Here is an 18,144-nt window from a genome sequence, read left to right on the forward strand (position 1 = left end):
GAATAACATCCCTTACCAACAAACTACATTATACATTAATTGTATACAAAATCGCAGAGTAACCACTAGCATGGCATCCATTTACCTTAATTTCCTTATTCAGGTTTATGAGCCTTCTCGCTCTTTACGATCTGCAAATGAACAATGAGTAGTCCTAAAAATGTTATTTTCTCGGCATTTATATATTTTACTTCATGCACGTGCAAGCCTTGTGTCAGGTGGAACATGGAGTGTTGAGGCACTTATTCTTGAAGGCTTCTCACTGATCTACTGTGGCTCGGAGAGTACCACATTTGTATGTCACTTTGGACAAAAAACATCTGCCAAATCAATAAAAATGTAAATGTGTAATTCAAATGAAAATGAGGGGGAAAAAAACGGCCCTTTTTCAGCATGAATAGTGTCTTATATAAAATGAAAAGAAGCTCTGCTCTAAAAGGTATCCTCATTCATGAGAAGCTGCCTTTAAAAATCTGCTGTCACGAAATCACCTCACCACATTTTTCACTTGTCTTTTCTGGCTGAAATAAATGAAGTCAAAGCTGGTTAATTCCAGAGGACAGGCAATCTGATTGGCCCTACATCTCAAAATGTCAGCTGTTAGGAGAATGGGACTAAGTGTATTTGCTTCATCATCGGGTTAGCAATCATGGCTGATATCGATGTTTAACTTCCTTTCTGTTTGCTGTCTTACCTTTAACAGCCAAGATTTCAAAGAGCCCTTATCTTGGATTCCAGGAAGCCGGAAACCAAACTGTGTTCATCCTCTAGCATTGAGAAGTAACACAGTCAGAATATGATCAAAACCAGCTTAAGACTCAACCCTTAGGATAAGAGGATGAGTTGCACTTGTTTTATTGTTCTGCCGTTACTGAAAACTGTCATCTAAGAAAGTTGGTAGGCCTTAATCATTGTACTGATTAGGAAAATCCTTTTGTAAAGTCATTTCATCTAGGCTGAAAATGTCAAGGTATTATCTTTAAGCCACGTTGCCACCTCTATCGTTTTTGCTGTATTGAGAGCAAAAATAGTTCCTGCACAAACACTTTCACCTCTGCACTTGGGTTTATTGTTTATTTCCTGGAAAGACACCCTTCTCAAGACATCATGATTCACAGTGATTCATTGAATGTCAAATTATTCAAGCATCTACAACACAGACAAAAATAAAACAGAATGCAAGTGGTGTAAGTGTTGATTTGTGTGTTATGGCAACTTATTCATGAAAACTGTCAAAAGGAAGAAGAAATGTGTGTTTCAAGAAGAATCTATGAAAACAAAGAGCTGGCTCATCAGACATGTCTAAGCACCAAATTCAGTTGCTTTAATTAAATTGAGAATTTGTTGTCATTGCTTGCGGAGAACTGGCATGGCAGAGGAATCCTGTCCCCTTGAGAGTTCTGTTGTTGTAGCACCAATACTTGGGGTATATCTCAATTCCCTTAATTGCATCCACCTTTCCGTCACTTGTGTCTTTTCCTTGCATTTTTGTCTGTCTCACAGAAAATGTGAGGAGAGATCCAAGGAAAATATGTGATGAGGTACGAAACTTGGAAATGTGTTTTTAGAGTAATGATATATCAATTCTTCTGAACCGTCATCTCAGGTGATGTCTGCTTCTGATGACAAGTATGTATACATCATTGTGTCCAACTGAATGTCCTCCGCGAAGGGATTGTCTTGTTTATCTTTGCTCCTCGATCCTCGGCCTCAGAGCAGAAATAAGAGCTTTGAGACCACCTTCAACATTGAGGACCAGAACGATTTGCGGGTCAAGTGAGGATCGAGGAGTGAGGAACGATCAAGGGAACTGAGATTTACATTTGGTCTCTTATAGCAAATTGGGTCCCAGATAAGGAGTGTTTAAGAGACCCTTAGAGTGGCTGAAAGAGATTAGCTAGTCAGCATAAAACGGGACAGCTGAAACCAGAGGCAAGTGCCTGATGTCTGACCTTAGACCCAAGGGGAATAGCAGAGTTCAGCCCAAATTAAACAACAAGGAGCTGCCTCATCCTTGTACTTCATCACTTCCTGCAAGACACTGTCCTCTTGGACAGAGGCATATAGGTGGCTCTATGTAGCAGCAGATTTTTAGAGGTATTTACAGCTTCTCACAACTTTGGAACACCTTTAGTTGATGTGAACCTAAGTGGTGTTTTGGTAATGCACACCAAGCATGCTCATTACCTTAAAAAATTGATTTGGATGTCTTCCTGTAGGGAAGGAACTGAAAAATTAGATCAGATTGATCAGTGTAGTGGGTTGTTAGGTGACTTGTTTGTTGGTCTACTGAGAGTTCATTGGACTTCATGGCTTGGGTCTTTGTCCTGACACACACTGTAAATTGTTGGACCTCTATATACACTGGTATGTGCCTTTCTAAATCATGTCCCATCAATCAGTTGGCCACAGGTGGACTCCAGTCAAGCTCTAAACACATCTAAAGGACAGTTAAAGCAAACAGAATGTACTTGACCACGATTTGGAGTGCCACAGCAAAGACTCTGAATACTTTCTCAAATGACAAATGTTGGTGTTTGATTTTCAATAAATTTGCAAAAATTCCAGTAAAGCATGTCATGTTGCAACAGCAGCAAAAGCATTGAGTTATCTGCCTTTACACCTAGTGTGAAGACTTTTAACATGTAGAAATTCCCTGATCAGTAAATATGGCTAAGTTTTTTTTTTTTTTAAGTAATAAAGTAAAAAAATGATTGCCTTTCCCTTACCCCTCTTTTTCCTCTTTGTTAAACTCCAGCCTCCTAAAGTGAGATGTCTTACCAGAATATGGCATCCTAACATCACAGAGAACGGAGAGATATGTTTGAGGTAATGCTGCACACACTTCCTCCATGACTTGTACCCACTACAGCTTCTTCTTCTCTTTATCACAAGTTTTCTTATTTTTATTTTGTATTAGATTGTTTTTCCTGCTAAGAAATTGATGAGAAAAGCAAATTAAAAATTTGGCTCTGTAGGGAAGGTATTCATTTCACTACACAGTCACAAACCCCTAAATTTTGTAGCCTGTCACATTCTTGAAAATGTTTCAGTTTTGTGACTGTGAATTAGCAGTGGTTTTGGAGCTTATGACCTTTGGCAACACCTTTGGCTCTGTGTGAGGGTCATAACAATCAGGAGTTTATAGTACGTACTCAGAAACACAGTGCAATGACAAGTTGCCACAAAATTGTCTGCGATAACATGAAAATATTATGAATGAATGTTAATATTTTTTTTCCTGCAGCTTATTGCGGGAACACTCTATTGATGGTACAGGCTGGGCCCCCACCAGAACATTAAAGGTAATATTGCATTTATTTAAGAGAATTTTCTTTATCAAAGAATATGTAACTATTTTTTAGACTCTGATGTTTCAGGGATTTTTGACTGTGGGCATTTTTTTCTAGAACAGGAAAAGTAAATGTAGTATATATTTATCTTTTTCCTTCAAGTTTTGAATGAGGTGTTATATTTAATGGGACCATTTCAAGACAAATTAACCGTATATATGATAGCAAACTGTTTGTGGCTGGACTGGGCCAGCCCTATAAATGCGAATTTCCGTGACTGACTGAGTTAGTGATAAAATTACACCATTGGTTGGTTGAATGCCGTGTACATGAGTACTCACGTTACACTATTGGTCAGCTGGCTGATTGTTGGAGTTCCCCAATTGGCCATTGCTCTTTCAAAATGAATTGGCACAATCAGTTTCTATTGCGTCATCAGGGGGTTGTTTCCAACTTAGCGCCTTTGTCGTGAGATTTACAGATTTTTCACACCCTTGTACCACATTTTCTTCACAAAAGCACCTAGCGACAAATCTAGTGACTTTTTCGACAAACCTTAGCTCCTTTCCAAAGAAGAGAGTTGCCAGTATTGCTCTGCAAGCATGAAGTCGGGCTTTCCCCCTGCAGGCACACCTCTCTATGAGTCTCATTCAACTGACCACACGGCAGCTGAAACAGATATGAATGAGGTTCTAACTTTCTCTCTGAATGATCATTTTACAACTAAATATAGCTGAAATCACAGCACAACCATGGTCTTTAAATTTGGTGTAAGGTGATTTTGTCAAATGACGTTGTGGTTATAAAATCAGGATTTTAGCAGCACAGAGCAGCAGCTTGGAAATGACTTGGAAGTGACTGCTGGTTAACACATAGTCTTAATGGACCCTGGTCCATAGGTCCTTATAGGTAGCCAGATATTTCAAAACTTTTTTACTCATATTTACCTTTGAGGGAATTCGCTCAAGTTATTATATGTAGACAGTTCCTTTTTTATTTGTAGGTTTAATGTCAGAGAATTAAGGAATCTAGTAGCTATTAAGGTAGGTGCTTATAATAAGAGGTTGTGAAACTACAAAGTTCAAAGTAGGAATGTCAAGAAAATGTATGTAATAATGTCTTATTTGATGTTTAAATAGTTAGTAAAATAAACAGAAAAATATCATGGATATACAAGTCTTTGAATAAAACCCTGTCACTGTTGGATCTTAAAGCTCTTACATATCTGTAGTAAAAGAAACATCTTAGCCCTAACAATGTCTACATTGTGCTCTAATCTTTGAGGAGTTGATAGCTATTGGATGGATAGATATTGTAAAATTGTGGTCTCTGTACAATGTGTAATTTAGAACACAAAAGACCTGGTTGTGACACTCCCTGAAATTAGGATTTCTTTGTGTTCATCCAGTTTTTTACTTTCTTAAACTGACAAAGTGGGTGTGCAGGAAGTATGGCGGAGGGTTGTTGAAAACACTCTGGCATTCTGTCAGGACACAATGAAAAGTCTCTTGTGGAGTTGTGTAAAGTAAACTTCATAATGAAAGAATTTCAGCTGCAGATAACAGGGAGCCTTGACTTCTTATGCTTTACCCTTCACTCAGCTGAGCCCTTTGTGCTAGCTGTTTAAAAACACTGACTGAAGTCTAAAGGAAGGACACCCTCTGTTATCCCTAGTCAAGATTTGACTGAAATTATGTTTGATAGCAACTACGGTTTGAAGCTAAATATGGTTTTATGGTGGAGCTCAGCCTTCCATATTAAGTTTTGACTTGAACATTCTGATCCAATCAGACACATATCGGTGCTTGTCTGCAGGGACTCAAGGCTGGATCAACAGTCCTCTCAATCACTGCACTGGGATACTTTTGTAATTATGGAAATATGCAAATGTATGCAGTTGCCTTTAGAAGTGGAGGGACAGTTTTTTTTTTCCCTTGAGTTTCCTGCCAAGGCTACTCTTGAAGTTATTGTCAGGATTTGTCTTAGTCTTAAGATGTCCCTTCCTATGTTAAAGGTTTAGTAACTTTGTGTCAGTCCAGTCTTTTCCTCTCCTTTTGCCTTATTTCTGGTGTTTTCTGCACACATTAGCATACTTCCTTACTTGCCTTCAGAAGAAGCCATTTTCTGTTCTTCTTGTACAGAGTGAAGAACGTATTCCACATAATATACAGTTGTCAAGCTAGATAAATTTTGTTCTTTTGTTCTTATGTCTCCATATCACTGAACACATTATATTACGCTCTGCATGATGTCAGTCACATGATACATCCAGAAGAAATGGGAATCTCTGCCAGGAAATAAAAGCTCAAAACATAGCAATAATAGTTGGTCATATCTATTTCTTTGTATATAAGGTAAAAATCAGGCACTAATGTGATTGCAATCTGTCAGTGGTCACATTTAATATGTTCCCAGCCAGCCAGTTAGAGTGGTTGCATTTTCAGACATTTGATTCATGCAGCTGACTTTTTGTCACTTCTTCAATATTTTTTTCCTCACTGCACATCTGTAACTGCATTTTCAGCCTTAATATTTAGCGTTCATTAAAAACAGAATTGCCTGGTAGCGTATTCAATTTTAATTGTTCAGTAAATGTTAGAAAAAATTCTAAATAAATCGGATTCTTTCTTCACTTCGTAATTGGTATATTTAATGATTGGGTTAGAGGGTTGCAAAGTAATGTGCTATTGTAATCTCATTATAACCTCTGCCGACAAAGTAATGCAAGACCGTTTGATTTTATGCAACATTAGCGCTGCTGTAAATACGAAAACTGTGGATTACTGGATTAAATACTGGTCACACCAGGTTTTAAAATGGCAGAATTTCACAGTAAAATTAATTATATTCCAATGGAATTGCTGCAATCAGAGGATGTATTGAGGATGCAAAATTAATCAGACGAATGTTCCATGTAGAGTTCAACTTTGGTCAACAGTGACATGCAAATTTGTGCCGTTCACCAGTAGCAAGCCATCTTAACAGCGCTGACCTAAAAGAATGGACAGAGAGATGAAGAGTTCAAAATAGAGGAAGCTATAGTAGCTTATTAGCAGGGTAATTCCATTTCAAATCAACAGATCTTAGAAAATGTTCCTGACTGGCCATCTTGGACCATCTTTGCTTCATACTTAATGTAAATAATGTCATTGTACCCAACAACTAGTGCGCAAAATTTCTGGCTTGTATTTTCTTACTTTCTGAGATATGGAGGCTTTAAAAAGTGGGTCATGGCCTTAATAAACAAGTATTGCGTAAAAAATTGCAAAGTTCCATGAATCATTACTTTTGAACTATTCATGCTACATGCTTGAAATTTTCAGGGGTTATTCTACACTGTTAGATGTATTTAACTTTTAAAATGGTTGGCCTACAGTTTTGTATTATCATTATAATTATTATTGATATTATGTCTTGCTGAAAATTGTATAAAAAAATTATTTTGTGCTTTGGAGCCCACCATATCTTTACACTGAACAATATCAGATCCTTAAAATTTTATATATAATACTCATGTTATAGTACCCTCTTAGCAACCAGGTCCATGTATGAAAGAAATCGAAATTTCTGATTCATGAGGCAATACGAATTAAAAAAAATATTTCACACCTATATTTCAAGTGCATATTGCCCATGTATGACAAAGTTTACCCTAAAATAATCATACCACTGGAACGAACATGTTTTAGTTAGTAAATGCACAAAATATTAAGTTGGTACCTTGAACCAAACTATAGTTATTAAGGTATCAAACAAACCATGTTTTACAACAAATGGACACTCCGTAAAAACACAGGTCTACAATTTAACTAACACAATCTCAGCAAATTAAAAACTTTGAAGGAGTAGTGTCTACTTTAAGAGTTTGAACAACTGGGAAAATCTAATAATGTAAAACAATCCCTGAAAAATTTCGAGCATGTAGCATGAATAGTTCAAAAGTAATGACTTATGGAACTTCGAAATTTTTTAGCAACACTCATTAATTAGGGCAACGACCCCTTTTTTAAAGCCTCCATATCTCAGAAACTAAAGAAGATACAGGCCAAACATTTTGCACACTAGTTGCTCGTTACAATGACACTATTTATATAAAGTATGAAGCAAATCCAAGATGGACAGTTGGGAGGCCTCTGTTGATTTGACATGGAATGACCCAGCTGTGTGTCGCCATTCACTTTTATTTAGCTTCTCTGTCAGAGTAAAAACTGTTCCATAAAAGATCATTGGTATACAGACAGTTATGAGACAGGAGTCAATGGTACAAATATGCCTTTTAAATAAACTTTGTGAGAGTTATTATCCCGTTTGCCACTTAGCTAAATGAACAAGTAAAGCAATCTGTGAAAGTATTTGGTCAGAAAACATGCTTATGTCAGACTCACAGTAAAGAGACACCTTCACAAAACAAATGATGGTGATAATGCATCAATTCCTGGTCAACTAAGATCAATTTTTTTCAAAGCAGGCAGTAAGACTTTTAGTCAACAAGATATTGAACAATTTAAAATAGAAAATTTTTAATGTAATGTGAATGTTTGTGTGGTTGGCTGTTCATTACTGGAAAAATTATTTGCTCAAGAGAAAAACGTTTTTTTTGTTTGTTTTTTTTAAAATAATATTTCATTCTACAGTACTGCCAGTTTTGTAGACAGTTAGAGAATGTCTTTCTTTCTTCTGCCATTTACGCACCTTATGCAGCCAATGTTATAGTGGGTTGTGACAGTCATATTGATGCTATCTAATCGGCTGTTCAAAGTCTGTAACCAAGCTGTGATTATAATCAGTTTTTTATGGTGAGATTTTGAGTGGGAACTGAGGTGGTGTACATAAACAGACATACCCACACAATCTTGTATTTCATTTCCTGCTGATAAACTGTACACAATCTCAAGTAATCTACATTTTCTTCGCATCACATACTGCTGGTATTTGCTTCTTCGTAGTCAGATCCACCATTGGAGCCTCTCCAAGACAATGGCTACCTGAATACAGTGGAGATACGTAAAAAAAATGAAAATACTCTTGTGTTATGTTAATACAACAGCATTTTAAAATGCAACATAAAATGTGTAATTCATCATGATAAATTATATCTTATCTATATAATGTACTTACTTAGTCTCAGTAGTGTATTCTTGTTGTTTTGAATGGTTCTTTTCGCTGGCCATGACTCTAAGAAGCCACTGCAAGGAAAGCAGCTCTGCGTACATTCTGAGTGCTTACCTATCTGTGTGTTTGTGTTCATTATAGCAATAATAACCCCTGAGCAAATAGTTAGGCTTAAGAAAAACACTCTCTGGCATTATAGATTTCATATATTTGGCATAAATTCATTCGTTCATTTTTTTTAATGCACATATACATGAATTAAAGCTACTGTATTTGCTCAGTATAAAAGCTGAGATAGGTTTCAACAGTGCACAACTAGCTACAGAATTAGGGCTAAATCTTGAGCTTCAGTGGCTATAAAAGTATTACACACTTTGGCCTTAACACGCTATCTGATTTTAAATCCATTCAAATTAACAACCGCTTCAGTTTGACCAATCAAATTGGTTTTCGAATACTTCTCAGCGCCACTTGCAATATATGTTTGTTACTGGCAGTTGCCAGCTGTAACAGCACAAAATTATGGGTACATTTTAACCTCCTCTGTCGCTGATTTTCGGCTGCAACAATGCTGTTCTGAAGCTTGAGCAGATTTTTATGGGTGAAACCTACTGTTAGATTAGTCAGATAGATTAGTTAGTTAACTGTCTAGCTGTGAGTTAGTTAAAATTCATTCTTTACATATTTTAATATACTGTGAAAGAAATTCAAACGAATAATATCAAATAATTCAGAATTGCACTTCCAGTAACTTCCAGTTTTGCTTTGGCTATTATGCTTTTCTGTGACCATCCCTCTCTGTCCCCGGACGTGTGTCCGACAGTTGGTGGATGTTTTATTTTGTGCTCCTGGGTGAAGTTGAAACGCAGTCTGTCATTTTTTACTTAAATTTAGGTGTGGATGTGGTTACAAGTATGAGAGTGGTTAGAAATGGGTTCGTGTGTGCCAGCTGGTGTCACTGTGGGTGATGCTGTCCCTCTTCACTGGTCACCACTCTTCTACTTACACACACACACATACACACACACCAAAACGAAGGCTTACATAAAATACCTTTACAATAATGGCTCACATGGTAATTTCAGCACGTACAGCATGTACATTTGTAAAACATTGAGTAGAAAAATATAAACATGTTAAACTCACCAATTTGTTTCTGTGTGTTACCAGAATGACAGAGTGTATGCATTATGTAGTTCTGATTGATTCTACTTATAGTTTTTGGAGTTTTTCTTTCTCTGAGTAACCGTGCAATAGGGGCTTTGGTCAGGGAGGTGACCAAGAACCCAACTGTCACTCTAACAGAGCTTCAGAAGTCCTCTGCAGAAATGAGAGAACCTGCCAGTAGGACAAAAAACTCAACAGCTCTCCATTAATCAGGTTTTTATAGTAGAGCGGCTAGATGGAAGCCACTTTGACTAAAAGGCATATGACAACCTGCTTGAGTTTGCCAAATGACATTTAAAGGATTTTGAGATCATGATGAAAAAGATTATCTGGTCTGATGAGACAAAAGATTGAATCCTTTGGGCAGAACTCCAGACACCATGTCTGGCAAGCACCAGGCAATGCTCATCCCTTGGTTAACACCATTCCTACAGTGAATCATGGTGGTGGCAGCGTCATGCTATGAGGTTGCCTATCAGTGGCAGGCACAGGGAGCCTAGTCTGAACTGAGGGAAGGATAGGCACAGCCAATTACAGAGAGGTGTATGAAGAAAACCTGCTCCAGAGTGCACCTGACCTGAGACTGTAGCAACGGTTCACCTATCAGCATGACAATGAACCAAAGCAGAATGCCAAGAAAACGCAGGAGAAGCTTTGGGACAAGTCTCTGACTGTCCTTGCGTGACCCAGCTGAGGTCCAGACTTAAACTCCAGAGAACATCGGTGGAGAGACCTGAGGATGGCAGTTCGCAGAAGCTTCCCAACTCCTCTGACGTAGCTTGAGAGGATCTGCCCTGAAGAATGGGATAAATTGGCCAGATCCAGGTGTGCAAAGCTTATAGAGACTGACCCAAGAAGACACTAAGCTGTAATTGCTGCCAAAAGAGCTTCTACAAAGTACTGAATATATGCTCTGAATATTTTTGTACATGTAAGATTTCAGTTTTTGATTTTTAATAAATTTTTTAAAAATTCTTAAAATGTTTTCACTTTCTCATTATTGGTAATTGAGTGTAGATTGAAGGGCAAAAATTTCAATTTTATCCATCTACAATTAAGTCTACAACACAATAAAGTGTGCAAAAAGTGAAGCAGTCTGAAACTTTCTGTATGTGTGTGGAATGAAAGAAATATGATTGAATGGAAGCCTTGAAAGAATGAACTTGGAATTGAATCAGTGGACCAGCTGCGAGTAGCCTGCAGCAGAGCGCAGTGCAATCAAGCATCCCCTTTTAGTTGGTCTTTTGTGATCTCTTTTTACTCTGTTCTATTCTGTCACCTTGTCACTGCTGTTTTTGATTGGATTTTAACCGGGCTATTCCTGTTAGTAGAAATTGGAAGACACTACAGTCTTAAACTAAAGTGATAAAAGTTAAATCTGATGTTTGCTTTGTCTTTCCATGCACTGGGCTCTACAGCCTATAGCTACTGCCAGACCTTCTACATAGTCATCCCCTGCATGCAACAGTGGTTCATTAAAGAGTCCCATGGCCCCTGCTGAGAGGAGATTCATGGATTTGATGTGTAGATACATTTTGAGCTTGCATCTTTTGTTGTACTACTGTTGCTGTTGCTTTGTGTCATGGGAGATGTGGAAAATCAGCAATCCTCATGAAGGTTATCGCGGATGGACTTAGTTACTGCACATAGTGGCTACCATCTTAAAGACAGAAAGTTTAAAAGCTTGCTTTTGCTTTTCTGGAATTTACTTGACACTCAAGTGTAATTAAGTGGATATTAGTCTTATAGTATGTTGACTATGATGATTGCAGTTGTACTCTTTTTTTTTTTTTTTTTTTTTTTTTCTCTTTTGGTCAGCCGGACAATTTCACCTGCTACATTCCTTTAGCAGTGATTCAGTTTTCTAATTGTAAGGTTTTGTCCACTTAAATGAGTATATTGTAAAGAATAAGTATTATCAGGCCACTGGTTTCCTGATGACCTGATAATGTCCTTTGAGTAACTGCACATTAATTCAAAAAACAAAAAGAGGTTTTCTTTTTGTCAGTGCAATGCAGCTCTGTTATGATTGTTAAGGTAGTCACAAGACTTAAATGAATTTAGCCAGTTGACAATATTAAATTGCAAGGTGCATCTACTCTTACTCCAGACCAGGACCTCAAACACAATTTCCTGTTGTTCCCTGTGAGGCAAAAGCTTTTAGCATCTTTTTCATTATCCCTCTAAATTTGCTTCAGTTGAAGTAAGATTGCGGGATTGTGACTGGAGCAAAAAAAGGCAACAAAAACAAAATTAGATAAACTCTAGCAAGTATTTTGACTTGCTCGCTGATGCAGTTTTAACTTTTCATTGAGTTGTACTGAGCTCCCCTGTGACAATATTGTATATTTTAATTTATATTTGATTGTGTTACAGTTTGATTATTTGATCATTAATGCTTTTTCATTTGCTTTTTATAGGACGTGGTCTGGGGATTGAACTCTTTGTTTACTGTAAGTTCAGCATTTTTTCCTAATTCACATCACTATGTTGTTCAAAACTTAACATAACCCTGTTAAATGGTCAATACATGTCAAGTAGTGTGTGCATATTTTAGGAAAATTAAGGGTGAAAAGCTGCAACAAATAATTGATTAGGTGATTAGTCAATTGACAGAAAATGAATCAACTATTTTGATAATTAAATAATCATTTTAGTTATTTTATAAGCAAAAATGCCGAATATCTTTGGGTTTTGGACTTGTCTAAGACAAGACAAGACATTTGAAGATGTCACCTTGGGCTTTAGGGAATTATAGTCGGAATTTTTCACTATTTTATAGCCAAAAATTATTAAGAAAATAATCGATGAGTTAACCGATGATTAAAAGGAAAATTGTGCGTATTAATGCAACCCTGGTAAAAGTCTAATAGGGCTGCATTAATATGCACACTTTTCCTTAAAGTCTATAGTTAAATAAAGAAATGCTGCCGTGAACGCTCCATTTTTTTAACAGACAGAACTAACTAAATAACTTCTTAACTGATGAGTGCAGCATTGATTCATCAGCAAATAAATCTACTCTACTGAAGTTTTTTTTTTTTTATAGTTGCTCACTGGATTTAGGTTACACACAATAACATTAGTCCAAACTCAGATCAGCTTAACGGTGGTTATGGGGTATCTCTCTTTACAGCTTTAATAAGACCATAATTTTTGTTTTAGGGGAAATTATCTTTCTAATAATGAAAAACACTTTTAGGGGAATATTTGATTACAGATAATGTTTGTGCAAATGTACTGCCAGCTGCTCTGGATGTACCCAGAGTAGGACAGTAATTATACATCCTTCAAAAATGAAAAGAAGAAGAAAATTAACAATTCATCTGATTTAGGGTTATGTATGGGAAAAACGTTTAACTGTTCAGAAGTATATTAAGATTAAAGGAGGCTAAAAAGGGGTTGACTCTGTGAAGATGAATGCAAATATGCTTTTAAATATCAAATGAATGGGGTATATGTTACATTTAGATTAGACAATAAAATACAGGTTTTTTTATGCAGGAAGTAAGCAGCTGAAAGTAATCAGATTATTTAGTTTAGGCCAAAATATGTATACTAAATCTATTATTGATCAAGTACGTATCACATTAGTACCAACGCTTAGCTGGAGGTCAGAACTGTGTCCACAATGATAATGGTGATGGTAATCTGCATTGATGCATGGTAATGCCCTAAATCCTACCTCTTAATAAGGAAACAACCTCTTATGACATCCTCCTTTTTAACAACACTCGCTTCTTGCCTCAGTTGTTGTGCACGACATCTCTAAGGCAACAGCGTAATTATGCTGTATTGTTTGTTCTGGTTCAGACTCCAGGGTGACATTGCAGTCAATAAATAGTGCTGAAGTGGGCCATATCTCCCTATGCTGCAGCTTTTTTTTTTTTTTTTTGGAAAAAAAATTGATGATAGAAGTATTGAACCCTGAAAATTTCTGTAATAAAACTTTTCAGATATTCTGGCCATGATCAATCACTGGTGTTTCATGACTCATTTTCACACTGTGGTTCACCTTTGCTGTTGTTACCTTTTTTGTTTAGCTTTTTTCTTCATGTGTTCTCTATCTTTGCCTCTGCTGCAGGACCTGTTGAACTTTGATGACCCGTTGAACATTGATGCAGCAGAACATCATCTGAGGGACAAGGTTAGGCACATTCAGGGTGTCTCTAACTTTAACTGCTGCAGGACCTACATTTTCTGCTGCAGATTTCATTGACGCTCTGTGCACATTGCTTAGTTTTGTAGGTGGAACCATGTGATTATCATTTGAGTGCTTTAATCAGGTAAAGTGCGCTAGAAGAGCACACAGCAGCCTGTCTGAGCAGAGAATGGCTATGGTGTTATATTCAAGAGCTATATGCATGGAACAGGCATTTTTAAAGAAGGTACTTGTTCATCCACAACTATTTAATTCAATGCCTCTAGAGCAGACAGAAGGCTTTACAATTTGTAAGTGAAATCAGCACCCTAAACCGGGTCTGTCAATTCTCAACCTCACTACTCTCTCCTTGGCAATTGTGTGAGAGTGATTATGTATCTGTACACTTCTGCAAGCCTGCATTTAAGTTTGTGTGTTTTTCTGAGCTATAACTGCAAGTACAATTTATCTTAGATTTTCTGACAAGGCCCAGAGTCATACCATCCAGCCATTTTGGCATATGCGATGATAGACGTTCAGCTTGTCTGGGAGTGGTTGACTGGAAGCCTTCCTCTTAGCAAAACAAATGTTCAAGATGTTTCTAATAGATAGGCACCCTGCCCTAATTGATTCTTAACTTACCCCCTCTATCTCTCCCCATTTTCTCTCTTCCATTCATTTCTATCTTGTGCATCTGCTCTCTTCCAATCAGTTGCAGTGGCATGAAAAAGTTTGGGCACCCCTGGTCAAAATTTCTGTTACTGTGAATAGTTAAGCGAATAAAAGCTGACCTGATTTCCAAAAGGCATAAAGTTAAAGATGACACATTTCTTTAATATTGTAAGCAAGATTACTTTTTTATTTTCATCTTTTAGAATTTCAAAATAACAAAAACGGAATAGGGCCGAAACACCCTGCATGGTCAATACTTAGTAACACCCCCTTTGGCAAGTATCACAGCTTGTAAATACTTTTTGTAGCAGCTAAGAGTCTTTCAGTTCTTGTTTGGGGGATTTTCACCCATTCTGTCTTGCAAAGGCTTGAGATCCTTGGACCTTCTTGCATGCACTGCTCTTTTGAGGTGTATCCACAGATTTTCGATGATGTTTAGGTCAGGGGACTTTGAGGGCCGTGGCAAAACCTTCAGGTTGCATCTCTTGAGTTAGTCCATTGTGGAATTTGAGGTGTGTTTAGGATGATTATCCTGGTGTAGAAGCCATCCTCTATTCATCGTAAGCTTTTTACAGATGGTGTGTTGTTTGCTTCCAGAATTTATTGACATTTAATTGAAGCTATTCTTCCCTCTGCCAGTGAAATGTTCCCTGTGCCACTGGCTGCAACACAAGCCCAAAGGATGATCGATCCACCCCCGCGCTTAACAGTTGGAGAGGTGTACTTTTCATTAAATCCTGCACCCTTTTTTCTCCAAACATATCTTTGCTCATTGTGGGCAAAATGTTCTATTTTAACCCCGCAGTCTATAGGACTTGTTTCCAAAATGCATCAGGCTTGTTTAGATTTCCCTTTGCAAACTTCTAATGCTGAATTTTGTGGTGAGGACGCAGGAAAGGTTTTCTTCTGAAGACTCTTCCATGGAGGTCATATTTGTGCAGGTGTTGCTGCACCACCACAATGCACCACCACTCCAGAGTCTGCTAAATCTTCCTTTAGGTCTTTTGCAGTCAAATATCGGTCTTGATTTGCCTGTCTAGCAAACCTATAAGCAGTTCTCTGAGAAAGTTTTATTAGTCTTCCAAACCTCAACTTGACCTCCACCGTTCCTGTTAACTGCCAATTCTTAATTATGTTATGAACTGTAAAAACGGCTACCTGAAAACAGTTATTTTAATTTTCAGAGTGCTACGCAGCTGCTTAGAGGAGTTCATGGCTGCTGATTGTTGGAACAAAGTTTGAAGAGTATGAGCATTTATAAAACTTTGAAATTTTCATCACATGGCCTTTCCTTACGATAATTATGAACAAGCCACAGCCCCAGCAACCTAATTAAGGTCTGAGAGTTATCTGAGAGTTCAAATCTCTTGGGGTGCCCAAACTTTTGTATGGTGCTCCTTTCCTTTTTTTCCACTTTAAAATTGTACAAAAATTGTACAAAAATACCCCCCCAAAAAAAATTTTTTTTGAAAAAGAATGGTTCATCTGTAACTTCATGCCTTTTGGAGATCAATTCATCTTTTACTCATTTAACTCTTTACAGTAACAGAAATTTTGGCCAGGAGTGCCCAAACTTTTTCATCCAACTGTAAAAAGTGCTCAGAAGCTCATGTTCTCATTATTTTGCTTACAATCATTTTTTTCTTGGATTGTCAACTGAATGTTGACATGTAACTCTGTAATGTAACTCTGCAGGGGGGCTGCTGACAAAGGATATAGGTTCTAGTTGAGCCTGAGTTAAGACGAGCTGAAAGCTTTTTAAAGTACAATATTTGACCTTTGACACTTTGCACATACCCTTTCCCATGATGCATTGGGCTACACCCAACAGTGTTTGATAATGGCTGCCATGTGATGTGATGTGAAAGGGTTTGTGTTTGTGTTTGTGTGTGTTGGTTTGTGGCAGGGGTTATGATTTTTTAAAGGAGTCACTCGTCCCAGGTATAGGACAAGAGTGTCAATGGGGAGCCTTTCATAAAGTAAATACAAAGTCCTAATTTTTGTGTCAGAAACTCTGATCAGTTCATTGGTGAGCCAAGGAGTCTCATAAATTTGTCTGAGAGCATAAGAAACAGTATATTTTGGTTATTATTTGGCAATTATTTGGCAATATTTTGGCAATTCGGTTATTCTTGTGTACTAATACACATATAACACAGATACAGGCACACACACTAGTGGGATCTTATTTTTGTTTAAACAAAAAGCATTTACTTTACTAGTGCATGTGTGATATTGTGATATTTTCTGTATGCACCAATTCATACATTTCTCACAGTCACCATCAGCCCATTAAATAGGTGGAAAAATACACCGAGAGAGTGTGCGTTTGGTTACCAAGAACTACTTGTGCACCTCCACCTGATGAGACCATGTCTATGCAGGTGCTACGTTCATGCTCTTTATGTAAACTTCCTTCCAAACCGTAAGTAATTGGACAGTTACACATTTTACTGTTCTTCAGGCTCCGAGGTTCAGCACAATTTGAAAATAAAATAATGGATACCACTTTGAAGAGCCGCATCTCAGCTGTAATTTGAGTAAGTTTACATCAACATTCAAAGAACTGTGTGAGACTTTGAGCTGTATAAATAGGTTCAAAAGTAATTGGACACTTGGCTACTAAATGTTCTTTAGGAAGCAAAAATCCATCAGAGAGATATCAAAAGTAGTTGGTTTGTCAAAATCAGCTGTTGGGTACAGTCTAAAAAAGAAGCTGTGCACTGGAAAACTTAAAAAATGTCAAGCGACGTGGTAGACCGAGTAGCACAAATCTTGTGCATGAGCAGAAAATCTTTTGAATGGTGCAGAAAAACCCCTTTACGACTGCAGAACAAGTGAAGAACCCTCTCCCGGATGTAGGCCGACATGTTTCCTTGTCAACGATCAAGAGAACACTTCATGACCAGAACCGCAGAGGATTCACCATAAGATGCAAACCCCTGGTAAACCTCAAAAACAGAAAGGCCAGGCGGCAGTTCACAAAAACACACAAAAAGAAACTGGTAGAGTTCTGGAACAAAGTTCTATGGACCGATGAAACAAAAATCAACCTCTATCAAAATTATGGAAAGAGGAAAGTATGGAGAAAAAAGGAACAGCTCATGACACTAAACCACCTCATCTTTCAAAAGTGGTGGTTCTGTTATGGTTTGGGCCTTTATGACAGCCAATGGAACTGGCACGCTGGTTTTATTGATGATTTCACTGCTGACAGAAGCAAGAGGATGAATGCAGAGGTATACAGGAGCAGTCTGTGAGTTCACGTTCACCCAAATGCATCAAAACTTATTCGACGACATTTCATTACTCAGGCTACTGGAGCAGAATGTTAAAGAGTGAAGGATTAATCTAGTATAAAGATGGGTTTATACTTAAACCCATCAGTTGTGAAGAGAGAAGAAGTTTTGAGTTAAGAAAATTTATATTTTTACCAATTAAAGATGGACATTTTTACTTTTGGCATATATCATAAAAATTTTGGTTCTACTTCAGTGTGTTGTCGTGGTTCTCTGGAGTCACAACAACTGAAAACACAAAGTCAGCCAACCATGACCCACTCCCACTGAGTCACAGCCTGCTGTAATCAACTTCCGCAGCGAGTGGGTGAAGCTGTGGGAGTTTGTGTCGGCACACATGCATGCTTATGTATGTGGATGTGTGTATTTGTGTTTTTTGAGGCTTTTGAAGTGGAACTCCTCCTGTGGCTGCTCTCTGAATACATTTGCTGGATAAAGTGGCTAAAAGGAAGCATCCTCA

The 18,144-nt window shown here is 37.6% G+C and overlaps 1 protein-coding gene across 3 annotated transcripts in view; it reads left to right on the forward strand.

Annotated features, from left to right (window-relative positions):
- The window catches only part of ube2f (ubiquitin-conjugating enzyme E2F (putative)), a 52,793-nt gene that overhangs the window by 25,990 nt on the left and 8,659 nt on the right, over nt 1–18,144 (forward strand). For all 3 annotated transcript variants that reach the window (XM_040148674.1, XM_040148672.1, XM_040148673.1), the window contains 4 exons: nt 2,759–2,829; nt 3,248–3,305; nt 11,993–12,025; nt 13,657–13,719. In XM_040148674.1, the coding sequence (XP_040004608.1) occupies nt 2,759–2,829; nt 3,248–3,305; nt 11,993–12,025; nt 13,657–13,719 (225 nt within the window). The remainder of the gene's footprint in view (nt 1–2,758; nt 2,830–3,247; nt 3,306–11,992; nt 12,026–13,656; nt 13,720–18,144) is intronic.

Source organism: Xiphias gladius, chromosome 16 (genome assembly GCF_016859285.1).
Source record: "Xiphias gladius isolate SHS-SW01 ecotype Sanya breed wild chromosome 16, ASM1685928v1, whole genome shotgun sequence".
Taxonomy (NCBI): Eukaryota; Metazoa; Chordata; class Actinopteri; order Istiophoriformes; family Xiphiidae; genus Xiphias; species Xiphias gladius.